This window comes from Pezoporus flaviventris, unplaced genomic scaffold (assembly GCF_033815535.1).
Source record: "Pezoporus flaviventris isolate CSIRO_AGI_PZ_B2104156 unplaced genomic scaffold, CSIRO_AGI_Pfla_v1 ptg000031l, whole genome shotgun sequence".
Lineage (NCBI taxonomy): Eukaryota > Metazoa > Chordata > Aves > Psittaciformes > Psittacidae > Pezoporus > Pezoporus flaviventris.
In genome coordinates this window covers 50,356,731-50,383,685 of record NW_026892579.1, presented here as the reverse complement: position 1 = coordinate 50,383,685, position 26,955 = coordinate 50,356,731, and the positions used below count along the sequence as shown (strand labels likewise).

General features: G+C 41.4%; 1 protein-coding gene across 2 annotated transcripts in view; it reads right to left on the bottom strand.

Moving 5' to 3' along the window:
* Positions 1 to 26,955, bottom strand: part of CLIC5 (chloride intracellular channel 5) — a 74,014-nt gene that overhangs the window by 32,961 nt on the left and 14,098 nt on the right. The window contains exon 1 of one of the 2 annotated variants that reach the window (XM_061460976.1): positions 18,838 to 19,215. The exons of the other annotated variant lie outside the window; for it this stretch is intronic. Within the exon in view, the coding sequence (XP_061316960.1) occupies positions 18,838 to 18,900 (63 nt within the window). The 5' untranslated portion in view covers positions 18,901 to 19,215. Of the gene's footprint in view, positions 1 to 18,837; positions 19,216 to 26,955 lie in introns of those variants that run through there. 2 annotated transcript variants of the gene reach the window in all.

Sequence of the window (26,955 nt, the reverse complement as noted above, 5' to 3'; positions counted from 1 at the left end):
TTGTCAAATACCTGGTGGAGATGTGCAATAGCTTTGGCCATACCACCTTGGAAATAGCCTAGAGTCCTGGTCTGTGGCTCCCCCCTGCAGTCCAGCTGGAGCATGGGCAAGGTGCTGGGACCATGCAAAGTCAAAAGACCACAGGGTCCCAACCTCAGTGTGCAGCTCAGCCAGGGCTCCTGGCTACCCCATGGCCCACCCACCAGCCAAAATTTCCCGTGAAAATTACTGACCCTCTTTCAGCTTCCCTCCTCACAGAGAACCCTCAGCTTCTCTTCAACAACGCTGTGAACATTTCAAAATCTGGAGTTTAGACTTAGAGCAAGACCTTGAAATTCTTCAAAACCCAAAATTGCCATTCCCATCATAGCTCTTGTTAGCAGATTTATGCACAAACGTCATGGGCTTCTGGACATAGTGAACTGGAAATCTATGTTTCTCTTGGCTTGATGGACTAATACCAATCATCCTTTATGCTTCTTCCAGAGCCTTTCCCAATTAATAAAACAGTTATGATCCCATCATTCACCAGCATCATGGCACAGGATTCTGTGTACCCACATTAGCCCCTAGATGTAATCACAGAGAATAGCTGTTAAAAGCTTTGCTTTTTGGGGACCTATCAATAACATATTGTGAGATACCACAGGAACAAAAAAAGATCTCAAGAAATGACAGGTGTCTTAGCTTAACACATAAAAGATACTGGAACAAATGATTAAACAGTAAGCTCACAAGCACACAGGGAAATCGAAAATTGATAAAGAAAGGCAATATGGACTTTAAGGAACAAATGACATTAAACCAAGCAAATTTTGTTCTCCACCAAGCACAGTAGGTAGGAAGGAAGCAGCCGTTATCTAGAAGCTGACGTCTGTAAGGTTACGGACAGAGCTCCAGACCATATTTTCCTAAACAAAGTGAGGAAATAGCAGGAAATCTCTGCAAAGTGCTTGTGTAAGTGGTTGAAAAAATAGTTCCGGAATAGTAATAATGAAGTTTTCTGTTAGTCTAGAAACATAACAAATAGAGGTACCAGAAAGCTCTGCAACAAGATGAGTCATATTTAATGATTCCATTAGCAAAATGGAGGAAGGAATAGACAGAATCTTGAATTTCCTGACAGCAACAAACATGAAGATGTCATTGTTATTTCCCAGGAGAGGAGCAGATTCCAAAGTGATGCTAAGGAATTTGAACAAAATAAAGTAATTACTTAAATGGAATTTAGGAAAGTAAACGTCAAGGTATAAGACATAAGAAGAACAAAATCTAATATACAGATGAAGAATGGGGAAAGCTACTGAGGTTTTACAAAGGAAGAGGCTGCAAAGGAGATTTTACACAAATCACAAGCATTGTGATTATGAATTATCAGTGTATGCAACTACAAGCAACGGCAACAATATAATGCAATGTACATGCAATGTTCTACCACTACATAACAGTCCTCAAGCATATATAAGACTACTTTACAAATTGGATGATGATCCATTGTTGCTCATGCCCACAGAGAATAGGATTAAGTATTTTGCCTAATCTGCAACAATAGATCTTTAGAGGGAAAAAAATCCAGTGTAATTATAGGACTAACAAAACACAAAGCAGGCTTTCTAAGGAGGTTGTGTAATCTGCATTAGTGGAAGCTTTGAAGAAATCAAGAGGAAAAAAAGGTTGGTAAAACTGGTCTCAAATTATTTCCTCCTGATGCACAGGATGCTTTAAAAATCCTTTCTAACAGTATATATCAGTGACTGACAATGAAGTTGTCCTAGCTAGATGCTTGGTGGGACAGACCTTTGCTTTCCTCTAATCTGCACAGAATGAAGTCTGTCCCCAGTGCAGTCCATGGGAATTTTGCCTGTGACTTTGATGGGGCCAGAATTTCACTCATAGGTTTATTGGCCAGAAGGGACAATTAAAACAATCTTTCCTGACCTTTTGCGTAATACAAACACAGATTTCACTCAGCCTGCAGCCAACATCTCGTCTTTGAACTAGAACATATGTTTTGAAAGGTTTTTTGGAGTAGATGTATGCTAGAGTGGTAGTAAAATCCCCTCTAGTGGTATATGCTCGCACTGCAGGGTGAAGTTCGCATGGAAGGCAACCACAAACCTCACGTTTGTAGGATTTTGCTAAAGGTAGATAACTTACCCCATCAGTTATATAGATTTTGGGTTTTGTTTTGTGGGGGGGTTTATCCATCAGTTGCATTTCTATATGTGGGTTTAGGTGCTGCAAGGAGTCTTAGTCACAGAATTTGAGGAATCCACAGCTGTACTCAGAAAATTGTCACAATTTCAGTAAAAGTCAATAGAGGTGCTCAAGCATCAGCTACTGCTTGGTTATCTCGGATACAACAGCGTATCTCATAGGAAGAGGTAAGGACTTTGAACAGGAAAGACACAAATCCTTTTTAAAGACAAATAAAATTATCCTGAAATATATTCGTACTGGATGGATGGCTGTTCATGCTCTGCAGATACAGAATGCAGCTCCTGCATTTTGGAAACTTATGCTTGTAGCTCCATAGTCTGGTTTTGGCCTTTTGGTGGCAGAGCTAGTACTGGGTTATACTCTTATATGCTTGATCTAATTCCATAACGATCAGTATTCATACAAAATATTCCCACTAATGACAAATACTCCACTGACTTTAGTAAGAGTACAGTCACACTTCGGATTCACTGGATTCTTTCAAATAAGTGACTAAAACCACAAGTCATTTTATGGGCTCTGGAGACAGAATGTAGGAATTAATCCAGTTTAGCTATTCATAAAGCACCAATTATAATCATTTTAAATATTGATGATTCTATATCCTGAGAGCTGATTAGATATATAAAAAAATCATTCCCCTAGGAAAGCTGCAGAAAATAAAATGAGAAATAGATCATTGTCAAAAGGTATCAGAGGCAATGCAAATTATAGTCAAATTATTCCTGTTCCTGGTAGAGATCAGGTGCAAATAAAGGAGTCATTTCTCCAAAGCAAGCTCTGCGCAGAGCTTCAGTTCTTATTACCAGAACCCTGCATGCAGGTTTTCTTGTAAGAATTAAACCTGTGCACATCTGGAACTTGAATGTCTGTTAAAAATCCCTGAACAAGGGACAGTAATCTGGTCATGTATTATATTCTGCAAATGTTGATGAACTGCAGCCAAATTTCCATGCCTCTAAGCAGCACATCAGACTAACAAATATCAGCAGCCAGGTGCTGAAAGTTAATGCTGAACCTGAAATCAGATCCAGGGCTGAATTATTTATTGAAATTCCATGACTTTATTTGCACTATTAGAAGAGAGAGTCACTTGCAGGCATTACAAATAAAGGTCTGAATAGCAGGGTCTCAGTGATAAAGGCATTTACCAGCCTATCAACCAACCCCAGTGTAGGCCATAATCTGCCCCTGATGATCTCATTTTAGATCTTATTTAGCATCATAAAAGTACTGTTCATAGGTGACTTTAAAAGGGATGAAAGAGCAATCAGTAACTCTCAGTTGCTACCCTGCAGTGGGCAGGACTTGGTCTTTCTATCTCCTTTTGCATTTCCAAAGTTCACTGAGCTGCAGAGGGTAGGAGAGAAGCATAGCCCCAGTGAGTGTTTACGAGTTTCACTGAAAGCAGATCAAGTTGCATTGCAAGGAAGCAGCACACTGCAGGCTTAGGCTGGTCTTTGGGTTGATGTCTGCATCTCGGTATGACTTCCCAAAGCAACCCACAATACCTTCAGTAAACCCATCATTTATCAATGCAATGCTTCCAGCATTTGGATCAAGTCTTACTGCCATAAGAATACAAATGCAATATAAATTATTTTTATAGTTCCCATACACTCACAGAGAAATCATTACAGAGTTTACAGTTCAGGTGATACTTTTTCACCTTTAATATTTTCTTATTTGCCAAAACTGCTGTATTTGTTTGTCTGGTCATTTACAGAGAGTCAAATTTAGGCATTAAAGGGGTGTTACGCTACAAGGTAGTCTTTTCTGATAGCCATCTACAAAGGAGGGGAATGTGAATCTCTCTGGATGTTTTCTTAAACAAGAAACAACAGGCAAATTCTGAGTTCATAAATGTAAATACCTGCAACAAAAACAGGAGTCTGAAACATACACACAGCAAGCAAACATTCCTTGTGACTCATCTAAAAGCAAAACAAGCTGCATTTTCAATATCAAATGCTCAGGAAAAAAACTAACAGTGATGATTTCTAAAAGCTACTGAGAGTTTCTGAATAAGTGTGTGTACAGGTAGAAATACAATTCACATGTATTTTAAGGTACAGACTTCTGAAACTGATGTATGATAAATGTAAATATTAAAATAGTTGGATCAGTGAGGGGAGTTAGGATCACATTTCTTGTCCACCCACTGTCTCAGTGCAGGATGATTTCTTAAACCTCTTTGCCTATACTGCTTGCGTCTGTCTGAAGTGCTCCAGTGATGCTGCTTTACAAACTTCCTATAGGAAACAGTTTTCACAATTTACTCAAAACAAATTTTAACTTGATGCTTAGACTGAATTTCCTTTAATTTCATTTTATCCTGTTATCAGCATAAAAAAAAGCTTAATTAAGTTTAATTCAGTGCTATTTATAAAGACAATTCTTACTTTTCTTCCTTTTATACAAAATCTTACCTCATTATGCCATTGCAATTTCCCTAGCATCTCTTCACCTCTTACTGTCCTTTCACTCCTGGCATCCTTGACCATGCTGTCTATTTCCAGTATCATCTTTTTGTTTTGTTCTCATCACTCCTAAGTCCCTCTCTCATGCTCCAAGTGGACCACTCTCCAAGAAGACCAGCAGTGATTCCAGCATAATAATCATACAGTAAAACTCTTCTCCATCCTGTTCTTTCCTATCATACCTTGTCTCAGAAGCAATCACTGACATTTTTCACAATTTTTTCTTGCTCACTCTCTTTACTCTTCAAAAATAAATCACTTTCTTAATTTTGTTTCATTTTTTGCCCCTCATCTTTCAGCCACACATTCTGTTCACTGGCTTCAGTGATCAAATCTGAAATCTCCTGTCCCTTCTCTGACATGGTCACCCAGCTGCATTATTAAAATTAAACAAATCCCATTTGATATGGTGGGAATGGAGTGTGACACAGAGATCATGCCCTCTAAATCCCTTCACCCATTTATTATCATGTTCAGAAGAAGATGCCACCTTTTCCTCCTCGGAAGACAGTCTTCAACCAAGCTCTGTCAGTCACAGAATCGTAGAATCATAGAATGGTTTGGGTTGGAAAGGACCTTAAAGCCCATCCAACTCCAACCCCCTCACCACAGGCAGGGACACCTTCCACTAGACCTTCTAGAGAAAGGCTAATTCTCATCCTGCTTCATTTACGAAGTTTCTCTGGCAGAACTTTGTTTTTTCCTGTGCTCCTGCTCAGAGAAGGCAGCAGCTTCCATTTGCAGGCTGTCAGAGAGCTGTTAGCCTGAACAACTGCAATCTGCAGAATGCCATTCGAATTCCATATGCCAAGCACCCTCTAAGAAAAATTTATCGGTACCTCCAGGGTAATGAAGTAATTGAGAAATTAGCATTGGGCAAGACAATATCTGAACATTTTATGTACATTTGTGTACAGCTAGGCCAAGTTCACTCAAGTACCTGACTCAGCTCTGAAGAATTAGGTATTATTTTCATCTTTACTTACCATTTTCTCTGAAATTGAGGGTTTTTTTCTACTATTGTGAAATGCCAAGCACACAGGTGGTTCTTGAAGAATAACAAATACATAGAAATCCTATAAATTCACATGTCCAATGAAGAGCTAAGCATCAGTCAGTACAATAACCCGTTTTCTGACAGCATCGTGCAGTGTGATTACCACTAACTCTGCTCATTCTCAAAGATCCTAGATATGGCTTTACATAAATGCTAAATCAATATTTAAAGAAATAATTTTAAATAAATAAAATATTTAAATTATTTACAAATTTCATTAAAAAAAAAATAATCCTCAGTGCCCAGAGTGGAACAGATGTCCAGGGGCTGATTCTGAAAAATCCCTTCTTTCCCATGGGAGCTGCAGCAAGGTGCTGCCACATGTGCAGACAAGGCTGAGAGGAGCGGCCAAGGTTGAGGGAAGGAGGCATTTCCTTCCCCTGGAAAAGGAAATTAATATTTCAAGGTTTCTCTCTTTGTCAGGGGAGTGGGACCATGCTTCCTTTAAGTTCCCTTCCTAGTCACAGACTACCCAGGCTCTCCAAGGTTAGAACTGGGTGGCTGTGCACAATTAGCACTTTTAAAAATTGTTATTGTTGCTATTATTATTGTTGTTGATGATGATGTTATTATTATTAATAATATTATAGAATCATCTCTTTTGAGACAAACATTGAACCATGAGGCCATCAGGCAAAGATCATACTCAGGCCAGTGAGACAATGAGGCGTCCCTATACAAACATACCACAGGCCTGCTGGTTTCAGCATACCAGGATGGGCAGATAATACTTCCCAATCTGAAAAAAATCTTCCTGCATGCATGTTCATCTGCCTTTATTGCAGGCTAAATGCTGTGAAGTCAGAGATGAACTAAACCCCAAAAGATTACATTCAGGCACCCTAAGGAGACCCTCATGTCTCCGTCTTGGAGTAGGGGGAGTGTTTAATGCAGAGGAAGCAACAGATCATTTTTGAACCTCAAACGAGACCCAGCTGTAGAACTGGATCTAGAGCCTAATGGGGAGACACAGATACATTGACTTTAAAAAGAAAAAAACAAAAATTTGAAGTTAGAGCCCCTCAATACAAGAAAAGGCGACTCAGTAAATCAAGGCAAAAAGACTATTCCTTGTCAAGCTGCATGGGCGAGTCAACAGTCAGAGTATAAAAGTACAATAAAATTACCCAAATGCCAGTGGAAGTCTGAAAAAACAGCTTAATAATGATGGCATTTGAAGCACTGGGTCCTCTTGGTATGTCCTGAACAGGTAAAATAACTGGGGACAGAAAAACAACTAGAATGGCCACTCTGATACATGTTGTAACCTGCAAGAGTATTCCATGATTCAACCCCTCATCATCCAGGAAAAGCTTTTTAAAAAATGCTATAAATAAAATAAATGAACGAAACAGGTCTTCAGCTGCACACTGAATCAGCAGCAATGGCTCATCACAAAACACAGGGCAGTGAAAGAAACTAATTTCCTCCCATGATATGCATTTGTATCTGTTTGAAGCTGCTCATTCAGCAGCTAAAAGCAAAAGGAAAGCAGTAGCACAACATGCCTGTTGACCCACACAAATTGAATCACAATCTAGAAAAACACCAGCAACAATAGCAATTCATCGGGGCTGGTTTCTCTGATTTCCACTTATTTTAGACAACATACAGGTACAGACACACACCAGCACCCAAAACAACAACAGCTATGTGTGGTGCGTGGTGAGGTTCAGGATGCTTATTTGGGTGTTAAAATGTCATGGGGAGTATAAGCTTGGCAACTGATCTAGTGAAGCACCTGCCTGACCTAAGAATTAATTCAGTATTTTGTGAGGAGTTAATCCACAAGGCTTGAGTAGCTTTTATAGTCATTCCTCTATGTAAAGAAAAATTATGAAGGCAATTTTAGCTGGAGAAGCTATCTGGCTACACAGATATGAACACAAATGTTGGTGCAAATTTTCCATAGGAAATTAAGCCAAGGCAAAACGATGTGCCATGACTTAGGCAATGACAGACAAAGGGAATTCAGCTCTCTTATCTCCAGTCTAGCTCTTCCTTCATCTCAGCCCCAAGGTCTGACCTATAGTGACACAGCATTGAGAGCCCTGGCCAAGCCAGCGTCTCCTCAACCTTTAGAGGCACTTCTGAAGTCTGGCCCTTTCATATCCAGAGAAAGATAAGCAATCGCATATTTAACCATCACCTGAACTAATCATATCCCACCATCACACCCAGGACACCAAGACATATTTTAAGACATGCAAGCAGCCTCTGAATATCATTTCTATCAGACTGTCTTCCACCAAATTTGTGCTATCTATCAGAGACACGGAAATCAAAGATTTCTTCTGTGCTTAAACCAAGCCCTGTTCTGGTCTGACAAGATATCCTCCATTGCAATACCTTCCTGGTTTGTAGATTTTATGGCTTGTTTATTCCTTCATTGACTTTAACTATGTGTTTCATTACAGCATATCTAGTCTTGATCTGAACTAGATGAAGAAAGGGCATGACTTCTTTGCTGGCTCATTCCAATGGTTAATCACTTTTACAGTTACTATTTAAGCTTATTTCTAAGTTGACTCTATCTGACCTTAACTAACTATTAATGTCTTGTTATATTTGCTATCACTACATTAAAAAGCCCCCTACAGATACATTTAATATTGCGGTCAGTGACATTTGGTCTTTTACTTCAATGAGAAAGACTGCCTTAAGGATTTTTTGAGCCTTAAAATTATTCTTCTCTACGTATTTTCCAATATTAAAACACACATTAGACCCATGTGCACTTCAAATAGCCAGCCAAAAGGTAATCTAAACCTTGACCCTCCCTACTAACAGCAAAGGAAAAAAATAAGAAAGCTTAGTTGTGACTAGTATAATTTGTGTATTTATTATTGGAATATTTACTGTGAATTAATTACTAAGCAGGTGTGGCACGTGAACACTGAATCAGTCATGCTAAGTGATAAGTAAAAAACAGAAGACACAAGAGCTATGCCTAAAGGATGTCGCAGGGGACCAGGGTGGTCATACAGAGCACCATTAAGTCAGATTAAAGCAAATGAAAGTCAGCTCTGACCTTGAATATTAGGCTTAGAAATCCTTGTTATATTAATTCAAGCACATACAGGTGAATGCCATGGGCTTCCGTCTTCTGTTCCACACACAAAATTAATGACAATCAAGAATGAGAAGAGCAAATTATGACTATCTGAGCAACTTCATCCTTAATACAATGTCATTTATGCCAAAGTAGCAATAGAAGGGATAGGTTCAACTCCCGCTGTCCTACTGAGGCCTTAATAGGTTATTACAATGCAATCCTTCTGAAATACATTTCAATTAGCTCAAACTGATCTCCTCACAGCACCACTACCTGTCTGGGTACAGTGCAGTGCTAGCACCGCTCCACAAACTCTTCGCTAGAGCTAGCTCACGTCCAGATACTAAATAAAGAACCCAATGGCCTCTACCTGAGAGCAAATGCTGTGTTTCCTCTAGTTTGATATATTTTATGTCCAGGAAATTGAGATTTTCAATATGCTTTGCCAGAAGACAGCTCTATATTGGAGACCTGATCTCATCATATATTCCTCTTCTATTTTAAGTGGTGCTTAGTACGCCATACTGGAATAAGGGTGAAGAATGTTCCCTGCTCCCGCAATATATCCACCTCTGGTGGAGAAGGACTGCTTATCAGCCTTTTACCAAGGAGAGTCTGAATAACTTGCCTTGGCTTGCTAAAGGAGGCAGAAAAACAAAAAAGTAAATAGAAGTCTTGCAAGAACGCAGGTAGAAACCTACTAACATTACAGAGCTTAACACCTTGCAAAATTTGCATGGCAGAACCTTCTCATAGTTCGATTAGAGCTGGAGAAAAAGTAATTGGAAACAGAGTTTGTAAAGGTGGGAGCTATTGCTGTAGTTTTGTAATAAAATAAAGCGCTGAAACACTGACCTGTTCATATAATGGGAAGTCCAAAAAATGTTGATTCAGATTTTGACAACACAGGGGCAATTTTAAGATGGCAAAACATAGCAAAAATGCTATGGTGTGTTACACAACTGTAGCTCAGGTGCTGCATGTCCCAGTTTCTTTTCTGAGTACCTCTCCTTATGCAATTTCTGTGGTGCACCAGAGTCACTAAATCAAAAAATCTGCGGTATATCATGGAAGATCCACTTCAGCCAGTGAACACCACCATTAAAAAGGATACATATAAAAGGATACATATAAACTCATAAACACTCTAAAAGATAAGTTTTGAAATTATTATTGAGAGGGACAGAATAATACTAATTTACAAAGAATCAAAGAGTCAGAGAAAACATCCTATGGACCTTGTTCTACATTTATGTGTGAACTTGCAATCAAGTTGTGCAGCAAACAGCAATGACATGCTGTAAATGCAATCAGGTACAGAAAGTTCTACCCTTAGGTATTATTAGATAAAATTCCTGGCTTTGGATCTGAATACTTTTTGAATTATTTCTGTTCCACTGTAATAAGTTTAAATGCTTAAGTGTAATATAAAAAATCATGCCAGGAATACATGATGCTGATTAAACTTATCAGACCTACAAAAATCTCAGATTTTTTTAACTCATAGCTCCAGATGTAAATATATATCACTGTTATTGCATCTAGATGAGTTTTACTGTGTGTCATCAAAATTGCATCTAGATGAGTTTTACTGCATGCCATTGATACACAAGTGCAAACAAATGGAGAGGCCAAGGAAGGAAAGGGAGTAAGGAACTATTTTGGACTTTGCCCACATTAAATTTTACTGTGTCAAACAAACCACTTTGAGCTATTTTCAAAGTACCTACTATAACACCTTTAATACCTGCTCTGATTTCCTAGTTTGCATAAGATTTATAGATTTGAATACCAGGACAAGAATGAATCCAGCACAAATCCAAACCCTTCCTTATTCCAACTGGTTGACTTTGAGTCAGCCTTTGCTAAAATAAAAAGGATAATTGAATCCTTCTGTTATTTATGTATAAAACTGACACTCAGACTCACAGGCCTTTAATATCTGTTTGTTGAAACAAGAGTAATTTGAAAAATCTTCTTCCTGAATATTGGAAATGCTAATGTTGATGTTACCTCTTTGCAGCATTGCTGCGATTATTTTGCTGGTATCTGCCAGATTTTGAGGAATTATGGGTCATACAAGAACTAATATTGTTGCCATGATGATCAATATGCTATCTGAAACAATCCTTACACAGCCTTCCATCAAGATATATTTGACATAGCCAGGTGAACTGATACTAACATTCACTCTGGAGCACAGGCAAACGTACTTCCTACTGGCTCTTTTGGAAAGGATCCCTGAGTATTTTTGGGATGTTATGTCAAATGATCTCTGTGACATTTGCTGTTCGGGAATAGCCACCGCAGAGCCATATATTGCCAATAAAAGTTTCCTGGGGACACTTACTGGAGCTTCACTGTCATCACTGAGCCATGACACAACAACCTGTGAGCCTGATGAGATATCTGCTGCCAGAGATGGAAAAAGAGCAATCTGCAGCTAAACATAGAGCGCCAAAAGCATCCTGGTGGTGATCTCTAAGTAGGCACAATAAGAATTACAAATATCCCCAGTTTCTCATGGTAGAATTAAAACACTGTGTTTACTAGGTTTGACTATCAGGCTCAGAAAAGCTGTAACAGAGGAAGGAGTTAGTAGGTGGTGTTTAAACAAGATCTCAAACACACTTAGAATCATAGAATCATAGAATAGTTAGGGTTGGAAAGGACCTTAAGATCATCAGGTTCCAACCCCCCTGCCATGGGCAGGGACACCTCACACTAAACCATGTCACCCAAGGCTCTGTCCATCCTGGCCTTGAACACCGCCAGGGATGGAGCATTCACAACTTCCCTGGGCAACCCATTCCAGTGCCTCACCACCCTAACAGGAAAGAATTTCTTCCTTATACCCAGTCTAAACTTCCCCTGTTTAAATTTTAACCCATTACCCCTTATCCTATCACTACAGTCCCTAATGAAGAGTCCATCCCCAGCATCCCTACTGGCCCCCTTCAGATACAGGAAGGCTGCTATGAGGTCTCCACGCAGCCTTCTCTTCTCCAGGCTGAACAGCCCCAACTTTCTCAGCCTGTCTTCATATGGGAGGTACTCCAGTCCCCTGATTGTCCTCGTGGCCCTCCTCTGGACTTGTTCCAACAGTTCCATGTCCTTTTTATGTTGAGGACACCAGAACTGCACACAATACTCCAGGTGAGGTCTCACAAGAGCAGAGTAAAGGGGCAGGATTACCTCCTTGGACCTTCTGGTCACGCTCCTTTTGATGCAGCCCAGGATACAGTTGGCTTTCTGGGCTGCAAGCGCACACTGAAGCCGGCTCATGTTCATTTTCTCATCAACCAACACCCCCAAGTCCTTCTCCACAGGGCTGCTCTGAATCTCTTCTCTGCCCAACCTGTAGCTGTGCCTGGGATTGCTCTGACCCAGGTGTAGGACCTTGCACTTGGCATGGTTAAACTTCATAAGGTTGGCATCAGCCCACCTCACAAGCATGTTAAGGTCCCTCTGGAACTTAAACTGGCCTAAATCTGCTGCCTCTGAACTCAGCACTACAAACCTGACTGGCTTTTATGGCCATGGAATATAACCCACCCTGAACACTTCTGAAGTCTTATCCATTTGAATTAGGGATCCAATTTCTAAAGACATTTAAAGAAATGAATTTATGGATATTCAACAAAGCATTTGAACATTTTTTATTTTAATCAGATGTTTTGATCACAATTAACATTGATACTGTTACTACCAAGCTCAACAGAAAGCAAGTAGTCACAGAGATTTATACGAGGAAACAAACTGTGGCACCTAAGGCTGTCACTCACCTTTAGCTTGCTTAAAAGACCAGAAAAGCAAAGAGGGAGTGTTTCCCTGATTTAACTGTGTCTGTAGTGGAGTTATTATTTTGAACCGCTATTCGTCATTCAATTTTAGGAAGCCTGACTCTCTTCTTATGCTCATTATAGATATATTAAGCCTCTATGGGCCTCAACCCAGTCATTCATGATTTGAAATGACCTAAGCAAGATAGGAACTGAAACTGAGCCAGAATTACACTGAAACACCTGAGCCCCTGCATGGAGCTTATGAAACATGTTTATAAATGTTTAAACAAACCCAGTAAAGCTATTCTCCTCCAGACTGCCAGTAAACCTTGTAAATTTGGTAACCTCAGTGCCAATGCTGAAGGCCAGTGCAGTAGAAGAGGAGACTTAGGCCAGTGATCATACATTGCTTCACCAAAATAAGAGACATGAACCGTGGTGCCCACCCCTGCTTGATAGCTCTGAAGAGATGAAAAATGCAAGGTTTATAATAACCCCTGTGCTCACACCATGTCCAGGGTGACAGCTGAGAAGTGCCAGAGAGTGCATGCATTTACCCTATACGGTGACTACATCCCTCTCAAAGCGTGAAAGGTTTGGCCAACCTCATGACCAAGGATCCGCAAAAATGCTATTGTTGGTCTTTCAGCCCCAGACAGGTTTAACCAGATGTGTCGGTATCGTTATTCTTCCTTGTGCTTTTCTCTCTTTAGTATTTCCTCTTTACCTAGAAAGTTTCGCTGAATGCAGGAATGATTTTGTATGGAAGCCAAGAGCTGAGTTCATAAAACCCAGTGAAATACCCAGATTTCTCAAGAAACAGAAATTCACTTTATACCATCCAGATCTGGTTCTGATTTCTGCTCTTCTCAAGGGCGGTCTATGAAGCAAATAAATTACAGAAACTGTATTATTACAACTGGCGTGGTGAGCTGACCCTTGGCTTAACAGTAGGTGCCCACCAAAGCTACTCTATCACTGCCCTCCTTAGATGGACAGTGGAAAGAAAATGCTGTGAAAGGCTCATGGGTTGAGATACGGGCAGGGAGAGATCCTTCACCAGTTACCATAATGGGCAAAACAGACTTGGGAACTCTGTTTCATTTATTACCAATCAAATCAGAGCAGGGTAATGAGAAATAAAACTAAATCTTAGAAACACCTTTTCCCTGCTCTCCCCTTCTTCCCAGGAGCAGCCTCACTCCTGAATTCTCTACCTCCTCCCCTCAAGCAGCACAGGGGGACAGGGAATGGGGGTTGTGGTCAGTTCATCACATGTTGTCTCTGCCACCACATCCTCCTCAGGGGAGAACTCTTCACACTCTGCCCCTGCTCCAGCGTGGGGCCCCTCCCACAGCAGACAGTCCTCCATGAACTTCTCCAACATGAGTCCTTCCCATGGCCTGTAGTTCTACATGAACTGCTCCAGTGTGGGGCCCTTCTATGAGGTGCAGCCCTTCAGGAGCAGGCTGCTCCAGCGTGAGTTCCCCACATGGTCGCAAGTCCTGCAGCAAACTTGCTCCATTGTGGGCTCCTCTCTCCATGGGACCACAGGTCCTGGTAGGAGCCTGCTCCATTGCAGGCTACCCACAGGGTCAAAGACTCCTTTGGGTAGCCCTCTGCTCCAGTGTGGGGTCCTCCACGGGCTGCAGGTGGAGATCTGCTCCACCATGGACCTCCATGTGCTGCAGGGGCACAGCCTGCCTCACCATGGGTTGCAGGGGAATTTATGCTCTGGTGCCTGCAGCACGGCCTCCCCTCCTTCTGCCCTGACCCTGGTGTCTGCAGAGATGGTGCTCTCACATATCCTCACTCCTTTCTCTTGCTGCAACTGCTCCTTCTCCCTTTCTTAAATACGTTATCCCAGAGGCACTACCACTGTTGCTGATGGGTTCAGCCTTGGCCAGCAGCGGGTCCAACTTGGAGCCAGCTGGCATTGGCTGTCAGATGTGGGGGAAGCTTCCAGCAGCTTCTCACAGAAGCCACCCCTGTAGCCCCCCTGCTACCAAAACCTCACCATGCAAACCCGATGCAATAGGTTAAAAGGCTCCTGTCAAGTTCTCTCTCCCAGTTTGTAAAGTCATTATTTGTTTTCATAACCCTGAAATTCTGAAACTGAAATGAGATTCCTTATCAGAGAAACTCATACATTAAAACCACAAGAGCCTTAATAGCAGGGAATGAATGGCTGTTTGTGCCAACCAGGAGTTACGGGTTGTTACCAGGAGTAACGTTTGTATTTGTATCTTCCTTCAAGGCTACATAGCAGCAGTTCACCAAAACCCAAACCAAGGTTAGCCGCAAATCACCTTTTGGCAGACACAGTTTCTGTGAAAAATCCAAAAAATGCACAAAAAGAAATCCCAGAATGCATAAAAATCCTGCACCTCACTGGAATAATCTCTGGGATAACTGTGTCCAAGGCTGAGGAGAAGGGCAGCTACACCCTCCCGAGAGCAGTGACTCCTGGGCTTTTGATGGAGCACCCTAAATCAGCAGGATGAGTGCTGTGTCCTGTACAGCCAGGCTCTCTGATTGACCCACTCATTCTGTGATCCTCCCATATGGATTTTAACAGTTTGAATTACTGCATGTAAAAAGAGCACCATTCCAGTTCAGCTGTTACATTCAAGTATGCAGGTGCGAGATTGCCAGGAAAAGCTGAGTATACCTTCCAACAGGGTGTCATTTATACAGACGCACTTTGCCCCAGGTTAATTAAAATCAACCTGAGTTACAACAAGCCAGGTTAAGCACTGAACCAGCGCTACCTCCCGATGCTCACCTCCCCAAGGCTGCTGCCGCCAGCGTCTCGCGGTACCGCACAGCAAGCCTTTTCCTCTGGCAGCCTCTTCCAGTTCCTTGTCAAACAAGTTTAGAGGGGGAATCGGAGCTGGAGAGTTTCGGTGTTCACATAAGGCCTGCTCACACAACCTGCAGATCTGATTAAGGGGGCACCATCTCCCCGGCAGGCCTCACCTTTGCCCGTTCTCACCAGCAGTCTGCTTGTGTCCTGCCCCAGATTTGGGAGGGTTTACTCTCAATCAAGCACCTCTTGCAAGAACAAACACTTGTTCACAAAATGATCTGATAGATCCAGGTTAGGGCACTGTTAGAATAACAGTAAAATCAATGGGGATGATAACAAGATGTGATAACCATGTAACCTGTCTGTGCCAGAGCAGCTCAGCTGTGTCCGAGTGGTGCCCAGCCTATCTGCACAGCTCAGGAGACAGCTAACCTGCATTGGGTTACAGAGAGGCTCTTCTGTTTACAATCACCTCTCTACTTGTCTTTTTAAGGTTAAACAGAAAAGTGAAATACAGCAATTGTGTAACACCTTTCGTTAACCTGAGACAGAAACTGCCTTTATTAGAGATTCCATGACAGGTGAAAAACAGCCCTTTCTGGTTTGTTTGTGCTCGTGGAAGATACAGTTTCCTCCAGGCCACATCTCCTGCCCTACATTTTCTCACTGATCTCTGCATTTTCTGGCTGTATGTTCTTTCAAAGGTGGAGGACAGAACTCTTTTCCTTGAGTAAAGTATTAGGTCCACAAAAATCAAGTGATGGAACGCTCACCGGCCCCAACATCTCCTGCTATTTGAACTGGCCTCAAGTGTGGTTCAGTATATTTAGATGTGTCACTTGCCCCAGTATCTTCTACTCATACAGAAATTGTCACCTTTCAGTTCTTTCCAGCATAAAACAAAATGCCTTCGCCTTTGCAGACTCTCTCCTGTTCATCTCCTCTTAGTAATATCATAGAACCACAGAATGGTTTCGGTTGGAAGGGACCTTAAAGATCATCCAGTTCCAACCCCCTGCCATGGGCAGGGACACCTTCCACTAGACCAGGTTGCTCTAAGCTGCATCCAACCTGGCCTGGAACACTGCCAGGGATGGGGCAGCCACAGCTTCTCTGGGCAACCTGCGCCAGTGCCTCACCACAGTGAAGAACTTCTGCCTAAGAGCTCATCTCAATCTCCCCTCTGTCAGGTTAAAGCCATTCCCCTTGTCCTGTCCCTATAGGCCCTTGTCAAAAGTCCCTCTCCAGATTTCTTGTCAGCCCTTTTATGAACTGGAAGCTGCTCTAAGGTCTCCCTGGAGCCTTCCCTTCTCCAGGCTGAACAAGCCCAGCTCTCACAGCCTGTCTCCGTAGCAGAGGTGCTCCGGCCCTCTGAGCATCTCCGTGGCCTCCTCTGGACTTTCTCTGACAGGTCCATGTCCCTGTTGTCTTGGGGGGCCAGAGCTGAACACAGTACTGCAGGTGGGGTCTCACAAGAGCGGAGAAATTTCATGCTCCAGACGAGATTTCTGATCCTGTTTCTCTTACATGCTCCTATTTTTCAGCAATTTCCTCATCTCTTGTTGAATGTTCTCTTTTTTATTTTCCAGCTTCTGAGCTGTATAACTTACACACTCTGGTTACATTATACAACTTTTTAGACTTTTAATTAAATTAATGGCACCTTTCCAAAACATCAAGAATTGCAATTTTTCAACCTAAGTGGAAAGTCTGCAGGAAGATACCAATTAATTCTTTTGCTCCAGCTCTGCAAATTCTGGGTTTTATGTGAGAGTCTTTATGCAGTTCTGTGACATACATTATGCAGGAAGTCACATTACTAAAAATGTTCTTTCTGGAGTTATAAATCTTCAGGTGATGGCATGGCTCAATTGAATGCAGTGCAATTTTTTTCTAGTACCTTATGGACCCAGAATTTCATGCTATGAATCTGAGCAATGACCTTCACTTTAACAGCTGATGCAGTCAAAGCACCATATATCACAAACACCCGTATCAGCCTCAATAAAATATCGTGGGCACTAAAATGAATCAGTAGCTAAACGTTTTCATTCCAGAATATATTTGTGATAAGAGAGCGCCAAACAATCCCACTAACCTATTTTTTAGCCCACAAACATCTCTATTAAACTCACTCTCATAGAAACTGCCTATAGGAGGCAAAGTGTCTGGGTATGTGGACCCATGCTGGTCCATTTTAACACACAAAGGATCTACTGGGCATTTATGAACCAGAAATTCTTGTAAAATCTGTTTGCAAAGGAAAAAGACCTTGATGCTGGCTCTGTCAGAAAGGCTGCACCGAACTGACTGGTTTTGGAAGATGCGTGAAAAGGCCATGTATACACACCATGGATGTGGCTGACATTTCAACTTATAGCCCAAAATATCCGTCTGGGAGTACAAAGCAATTATATACCCTCAACTTGACAGAAGGGAGGGGATGGAATTTTCTTTCCCAATCATCCAGTACTTTGTTTACAAAGGGTCTGATGTAACTCCTGTATATTGATAATAATCATATTGATTTACAGGGATGGTTTAGGCTCTGAGAGACCAGACACCTGCATGTTAGATGCGCATAGTGGATTTCAGGCTCAATGTACATAGAGCTTTCAAACATGCTCTGAACATCAAAAAATCTGAGCTCTTCACTGGGAGTGAAGAGTTTGCATGAAGTTTGCTATTAATAAGGTTGTATATGTAATATGTTTGAACATATGATTTTAATGGCAAGATTTTATTAGCCCAAGACTAACAGATGTACCCAATCTGAGACATTCTGAAATCTTACCATGTGACAGATGTACTGATTTTTCTATATTTTCATTATATCGGTTCCTGTTCTCTGTTACCCTTGCATAAAATCAGCATGAGCTTCAGTCTGGGGAAAATGAGAATAAAATCTGCTTGCTTTTTTTTTTTTTTTTAGGAAAAAGAAACAACAAACAAATAAACAAAAAAGTATTGCAGGAAATAATCAGAATATGGCCAGCTTATCTCAATCCTTTTTGGTTCACTTTCCGCTAGCGTTTCAGACCTGACAGCCTCTGCCGAGGTACCAAACCATGGTACCCCTCAGCTCTTCCTGCTTTCTTCCCAAAACTGGAGAAGGAAGTCAGGATTCTTAGTGGCTAAACTAAAAAGCCTAAAGTTAGGACACAGCACATTGCAGGCAGCAGGCTAAGAATAACAGGACAAATTCACGAGGGGAGAAATAGCAATAAAACACAGGAACTCTGGCTCTCCCTTCACAACATTACCTAATTCTAATGTCATGAAGGAGAAAGCAGTACAAACGTGTGCGCAGGAGATAACAGGCTGTCAAAGCACCGCTTCCACTCAGCGCCAGAGAATTAAAGTTTGATTATTCAGTAGAAGCCGAGCTGATCTGAGAGTCACACCAGCGTCCAGTTCACAGTGCAACTTACCTTCACAAAGAGCTCAATTTCAGGGTCCTTTCCTTCCCCATTAGCAGCAACAGAGTCTGTCATTTTTCACCCCCAAGGCTACCGGCTGATCTCCCGCTACCAAGTGGCAAAAGGAGGCTTCAACTGCACAGCAGGTGGGTTTCCCTTCCAAACAGCTCTCACAAAGCTCTTAAAACATCATTTGTAAGGATAAGGCTCGAAACTAGCGCAGAAAACAAGTTTGCGGGTAATAAATAAATAATTAAAAGCATAAGAAAAGGCAGGCAGCACAGCAGCAGTCCCTGTTAGGGCTGTGTAGTCCTTCAGAGCAACAAGTGCTGCTGTGCTCTGGTACAGTATCTCATCTGTCAGAGCCGCAGTTCTCGCTGCCTGCCCAAAATAGCCCAGAGCATAAAAAAAGAGGGTGGGGTTAACTCACAGGGGAGGAGACAAGCTCCTGGTACCTACGGCAGGATCAGGCTCTGAGCGCATAATTCTGCTCTTCCCCAATTTCAGTGTTTCTGTTGGTCCCTCCCTTATTCTACAGCTGGGATCACCGGTGATGGGAAGAGGGAAGTTCTGCCTCAGGCTGGTTTCACTGCTTTAAGCAACAGTGATGTTTTCTCCTTCTTTTCTAAAGAGTGTTTGTCCTGCTTCTGGCTGTTCAAAGTCCTAATACTGCTATTGCTAAGAAAGGTAAGGGGGGAAAAAAAGCCTAATTTCCTCCCCGTGTGCATTAGCTGTTACCTTGGTCCAGGAGGGTGCTGAATAGCAGAGCTCTGCCTTGGCGAAAACCCCTTGTCGAAAACAAAGAGGTACAGAACCCAAAAGTGTATACTCTCAGGTGAAAAAAGCACCCATGGTGCCACCACTTTTGGATGAGTTCAGCAGGAGAGGAATGAGGTTACACAGGAGAATGAAGAGCTTCATGGCCTTGGGAAAATAAACTATTTTGGGTCCCATAAGCATTTCTCAGTGCTCAGAGTGCTGGCTGTAGAGGGGGGACAGGAGTGATGATGTGCTGGGGTGGAGTATGATTGAAAACTTTCAAGGGCCTCAGCCTGCTGTTGACATACTGTTGTCATCTATACTCCCTTTCTTCACCCGGCATTCCTTGTGTGGCTCAGAGGTCACCTCACAGCAACCCTAAGCCAGAGGTGGCACTGTAGAAAGGACTGACACAGCTTAAAGGGAGTGCTGGCACAGGAAGGAAGAGCAGGCCAAGGCAAAGGGGTCGGTGGGACCTCCTCATCATTGCCCTCAGTGCCTGGGGGTACTCCATCCACACTGCCCTCTGCTCCTGTTTGGGGACCACCGCAGCTCGCTCACAGGCTGTTGGCCACTCACACTGCCAGCCATGAGCAATTCTACCTTCCTTTTCTGACAGAGAGACCTTCTGGGTATAGTTTTGACATGATCAAATGGTTGCCTCTCCTGAAAATGCTCTTAGCTGTGTGCTTTTGTGATGATCTCTAACTCCCTCCCGTGACCCCCAGGCATTTGACACAGGTCCAGAGCAGCAGCAGCCAACATCTCCATGGCTTTTTGGATAAGCTCTACAGGATTTCCCCACAGCTGTCTCATGTGCACTCCACGAAGCACTGAAATGGTTAACAAGTAAATCTCATTATGCTGTTGCAACTGTAATTACAACATAATCAACATTATAATTACTGTAAAAGTGTGCTTATGGTTTTTAGATCTAATTAGCACTCATTCAAATAACTGGAAGGTTAACTGGAAGATAATTAAGTGTTATTACTCCTTTGATTTCAAATTTTTACATGTAATTTTTGGAATAGGCACATTAATTACCAAACATTTATTGTATAATTATTCCTAGGCCTACCGGCAAACTTCCAGAGACATGGGCTAAGTGTACTTACATGTGGCAAAAAGAATCATTGCATTGTAATGATATATTACAGCTATAAAAATCTGCCAGAAACCAAAGTGTAGTCACCCTATCCCTAAAATCCATCCCTAAGTAATGTATTATCATCTATCACAGAATCACAGAATGGTTTGGGTTGGAAGGGACCTTGAAGATCAACCATAGGATTATATGATTTTGGTTTTGCTGAAAAACTGTTTGGTTTCATTTGCACCTCGTGTGATGACATAATTTCCCTTTAATGAGGGTTTCTGGAAACAAAGGGAATTGAGTCATCTTGACTGAGGTTACCTTTAGCTCCAGCCTCATTGAAAACACTGTTTTGATATAGATAAGTGCTTTGAACAGTTTAAATCACAGGAGAGTATATATCAACTCTGGAAGAGAGAATACTTCTAGCCATGAGAACAGTAAGGAGGTAATAGTGCTAATGCTAAACCAAAATGTTTAAATACAATCAGCATTCAAGGTATCAGTGCTTATAAGATGTGATGCATGTGACCTATTTAGATGCCTATTTTAGAATGAAAATATGTGCCCTAGAAGTGCCTATTTTTTTTCACTGGTGATAAAGGCAGCCCAGGATAACAAGCTTAGATAAAGACATTATTATGGTCAGACAAATCCTGCTGTAATTATTAAGTAAAAGAAATCTGTAGCTTTAGTGCCTGATTTTTATGCACGTGTTCTCTCCCACTTCAGAAGTTGTGCATACCTTGCGCTTCTGCAAGTTAAAGTGTAGAGGTAGCAATTTTGGTAGAGATTCAATGTGTCAATACATTTAAATCCCTCCTTCCCAATTACTGTCTGGGTTTAGTGGCACATTATAATCAGTTTGCAAGACAAAGGTTATTGTGCTGAGGCTCAGCAAAGCAGAAGGGAAACTGTGCAAGACAGAGAAAGGAGCTAAGATGCCCTGAAGCCGTCTCCATCCTGACCCAGATATAACCTAGTGCAGGAACAGGCCTGACCCCATCTAATTCAAGATGCTTCTGGGCAGCAGTGCCCCTGGAAGGTCCCTCCCCCGTCCACTTTCACCTTTGAGGCACCACCTTGCACTCATCCCCTGCCTCAGGACTTGATATGAGGTGCTCAGGGGCTACAGAAGCTGTAGTGTGGATACCACACACCTGTTATTCCAGCTGTGCTTTAAATTTCCACATAGAAAATAACCCAGCCCACCTCAAAAACTTTCTGACTTTCAGAAATCTCCCTACAGAACCCTAGAAGAGACCAAGAAAATGTGTCCTTGCTCATATAAATGCTGTGGGGTTTTTTAAATAAATCCTGAAAGCTGGATTTAAGATAAACAATGTAGGAGGCAGTGAGTAGGAGGAAATATAAATATATATATGTGCACTACTTCAGGAGTCTATTCATGCATTTACTGCCTTGCTGTCATATAAAACTGACTTATCACTTACATCTGGGTGGAACCTTTTTGACTACAATGGTGGTTACTGCCTACACAGCTCTGTTTTGTGTTGTGAAATCATCTCTTTCTTCAGCCAAATTAAGGGGAAGATACTGATAAATAATTAGTACACTCTTATTTTAATGCAAAGAATGGGTCTCTTGGTTTGGCCTATCATTTGCTCCAAAGTCAGAAGTAGCAGAGGCTTTGAGTTACGTACAAGAATATTAGATACTGAATTATGAACTCTTCATAAGCCAAGACATTATAGTTTGACAGTTTTGAGCTATATAAGCGAATATGAGCATGTCATCCCATTAATAAAAGGACAGCTTCAGAAAAGGAACCGCCACATCTCCACATAAGACCTCTATTGTAGCTGAACTCTGACACGCTATCAGCTTTCATGAGCCTGATCCAAGCTTCACTTCCAGCAAAGATTTGTTCTGAGGGGGTGAATCAGAGGCCAAGCATCCAGAATGTAATTCTATCATGGAGTTCTCCAGCAGACCGCTAAGTTACCACGAAGGATCATGGCACGGATCTCCCTTGGTAATGCCACCCAGCTCATTCTGTGAGCAGGGTATTACAAGTTGTATACAACACAAGTAACATTTTTCATATTGTGAAAAAACCTCCATGATGGATGAAAATAATAGAAGTCTTCGTGCAGCTGCAGTAAATGGCATTTGAGGCTATGATTTTAGCTGGGAACTATTTAACTGCTCAATTGCCTAGAAAAATACAACTAAGCAGCAACCAGGCACTAAGCGAGCATGTTTGAACAGGTTGTGACAATATGTCTTCCAGGAACAAACTGAATTACTGGGAATGTGCAACTGCAGTTATTGCATTGCTGGCAGCTTCAATATGCTACTTATTTCACAAGTTAACAAATGCAAGGAACTAATCCAATAAATTTAATTTCATTTTGAATTACAACGTGTCACTATCAAGTTCTTGTTTAATCTTCAGGAAAATCAAAAGGGATTTATCTCAGATATTTGGGCTCAGACTGCATGTTCCCTGCCCTAGATGAACAAGACATGCAATGATGTACAAAGTTCTTCTCCTCAGCCTCATGCCAAAGCTGGGTAAGCAGGTATTTTCCCTCAATTCCAGAGATGTACAGTGCCTAAAAACATGCTGGTTTGATGGAAGAACTGTGATTCTGTTCTTTCTTATAAACTGTCCCACTCTCAAAAGCATGCCACAAAAGACAATAAGTGATACAACAAGCATGCAGACTGAATGACCCAAGGTGGGGATGGGTTGGCAAAACCTAGGCCAGGAAACTTTGCAATCATTTAACTGGCTAATTTGACATAGCCCACTCTGTATCCCCGGATATTATGAATCCATTATAGTCACAAGGTACAGCAGATCTCCTTCATCTTTTTATGAACATGCAATATTTTAGCTCTAAAGGTCTCTGGCTGTTTAATGAAATGATAGATGACTAGAATCATCTCAGACAGGATTTTTGCAAAGTGAATTTTTCTATATAGTTATGTTCTCACATGGATGCAGTAGCAACCTTTGCTGTAGCATTAATAAGCATTAACAAGCATTAACACCCTCAAGATATAACCCCACTGCTATTCAGTGTGAAGAGGGATTTCATTATGGATAATTATCTCAGCAGTCATGTTGAGACAGTCACAGCTAACCATTCACAAGGAAGTGCAACTTAAAAGGTACAAAATCATCTCCTAACGATGTGCTCAGTAGAGGGGCTTCTAGAGGGCAATAGTTTATTCCTTTATTTCTTTATTTTGCTATCATTCCCAAACTGTCATTTCTGTTAAAAACAAAAGGTATTTCTAAACAGGGCTGAGACTGCTCTGGAAAGAGGTATTGTAGGGGATACAATGGAGAGCATTACAGATTGTCCCAAACTGTGAGCTATATGGACAGTGATGAAAGGAGGAATGTAGATATCCTCAGCCCTTGCTTTTCAAAATAAAACCTCCATACTGTTCAGCATGATGAAGAAAAACAACACCAAGTAAGTGTGATGTACATGTTATTGTTGACTCTCTACTGTCATACAACTATAGTGACATTTTACTTATAAGTTTGCAACAGAGTAAGTAATGTATATCCCTGTTTTACAAGTGTTCTTAGTGCAAGTTCCTATTTAGATTATGATAATTTCTTTGAATGCTTCTTGTCATTAATTAAGTCTAAATTAATTAGGATTTGCTCCATGAACAAGGAAACAAGGATTAAATCTCCCCAAGCAAAAGACAAGCACACAACACACTCTCCAATACCAATTATGGATTATTTGCAGCAAGTGTTCAAAATGGTATGTACAACACACATGGGTCTCAGGCTCGGTTTCAATTACCTCCAGTAGGTAAAGCGCAAAGAACACACAATTGCTGCTGATTTTGCTTGATAGATTTGTGTTTTGCTCTGTTGTTCAGCAAACAATTCAGCTGAAAGCAGAAATTACTTTCTATATTCTGAGGCACATTATTTCTAAAAGATGAAGCCTTTAACAACCCAGTTTGAAGTTCCTTGTGACTCAGGCTAGTTCCCATGGGTTCAAACATTGGCCTCAGTGATGTTTAGTTGTGCCAGATGAAGCCATAAAGAACCTGTGCATGGATTGTGTGTGGATCTGCATAGCGGTACAGGATCCCCTATGGTGTATGTATTATTCAGCTAAAGAAAGGACCTCTGGCTTTCTGCTCCCTGATAAACCCACTCTTATTCCGTGTGAAATAGCAGGTATCAACATCTTTACATCTCTCCATGGCAGCAAAGTTTAACCTCTGCTTATGTTATGGTCCACCTCCTCAATGGCAGTACCATACGCCTGGGTTAACGCAGGTGGCTGAGCTGGAGCCTTATAGTGAACTGTAGAACTCTTCCATTCTCCTTAGAAAATTGCCCTCATTCATTTTTCATTTCACCTTTTGGTACTTATGTGATAAGGTTTCCATAAAGTTTGCCAGTGAACAAGCTCACTTTCCTTAGCACATCACTTCGAGCTGTTATTAAATGAACGGTGCATTGTTTGGGGCTGTTTTCCTTCTTTCTTCCATATAAGAGCTCACCGTCTTGAAGCACCTGACATTGACTTGGTGATATCTCATTTCAGTTTTTGTTTGTTGATGGACCCTTTTCCCTGCAGAGTTAATGCAGACAACCAGGATGAATCAGAGTAATATGGTTAGTTGAGCACAGAAGTGAACCCCTCATCTGCATCTATGCTCTCACGTTAGTAGATTTTTCATTGGTGACCACCATGCACAGGTTACTAGGACTAGAGACCATGTCCCACATCCTTAAAGTAAAGAGTGGCGTCAATTGTTAAAGAAGAGCTTAGATTAAGACTGAAAGGAAACCTTAGCGTGAAATTCACTCTGAACACAGTCTGAATAGTGATACAGTCTTTTTTGAGCCTGTCAGAGTTGGGAATACTGGGTGGTTTAACTAGAGAGATGAAGATTTTTACTTTTTTTCTTCTTAAGTAAAAAATTAAAAAAAAAAAAAATAAAAATCACTTTTTCCAAAATTCACAATTTTCACAGAGCATCTCGCAGGCATCACTTTTACAAGGAAGGTGTGGGCCCTCAGTTGCCTGGAAGCAACCTCATAGATCACCAAAATGCCCAGTCATCTTTGCAGTCTCACTGCTCTGACCTTGGTGACGACGATACAGGTCTGTGGAAAATGGACTAGTTTTTCCTGGGAGACCTACATCAGTTCAGAAAGTGCTAATTAGATACTATTAGCAACATCCACTCATTCCTAGTCAAGCAGCAAGTGATGCCAGACTAACTAAGAAATATATGTAAAGCTACCTCATGATGTTGAGAGAAAGCCTGAATTCCCCTGCAGAGGATGGCACCAATAAGAGCCTCTCAGCTTATCTCTTGGCTTCATGTTAACTCAGAAAACTGGCTTTCAGAGAGGAAAAGCAGAAAGTTCAGAAGGGTGAAGTTAGATGTGCTGTAATGATTGACTCAGCTCTGTATCTCAATTAGGTGGAAGCCAGTGTGGGAGTGTCTACCACCTCTGCTCATGCTGGGTCTCCTGACCAGGAAAAAGTTGACTTCAGTCTGCAGAACTGCTAAACCATCATCTTCTTTTATCTAGTTTGACACAGGAGATCTCTCAGCTAAGACAGCACAAGGTAATTGAATGTTCTTATCAAAGGGGAAATGGCTAAGCAGTTATAAATAACCTTTTCAGAAAATAAAATGTATCAAATCAAAACTGAAGGCAAGTTAGCTGGGTCATGTTAATCTTGCAGGATGTTATAAACCTTGCAGTGTATTATTATAAACCAGAAAAAAAACACCAACCAAAAAACAACCCAAAACCAAAACTCTAACTAAAATAAAAGGGTATCTACACATACAAATTTCATAGTGCAAAGTTTCATAAAAACAGAGAACTTCTGGAATAAATACATGAGGAAATAGTTTAATATTGATAGGGCTGATACTGCCACCAATTTTAAAGACTTCCTAATGCTTTCCCAATTACACCCTGTTTTCAATTTAATGTAACTTTCGCCAGAGTTTCAAAGAGGAGCTGTTCAATGTAGCTATGTCCCTTCTTTATTCATCCAAAGCACTTCAGACACCCAAAGGTTTTTCTTGCAATGCAATCAACCACTGAAGTCTCTGGTCCCCCCAAGACTACAGTTTAAAACAGAAGACAGGCAGAGTTTGGCTGGGAACAGAAAGGCAAGGAAGTGACCCGATTTCCCCAGAACCAACAGCAAGGCTAAGAACACTCCCAAACTCTTCAATGTCAGCTTAGTCAAACCATTGTCAAACAAAACCACATTTGTTTTTCCAAGTGTTCG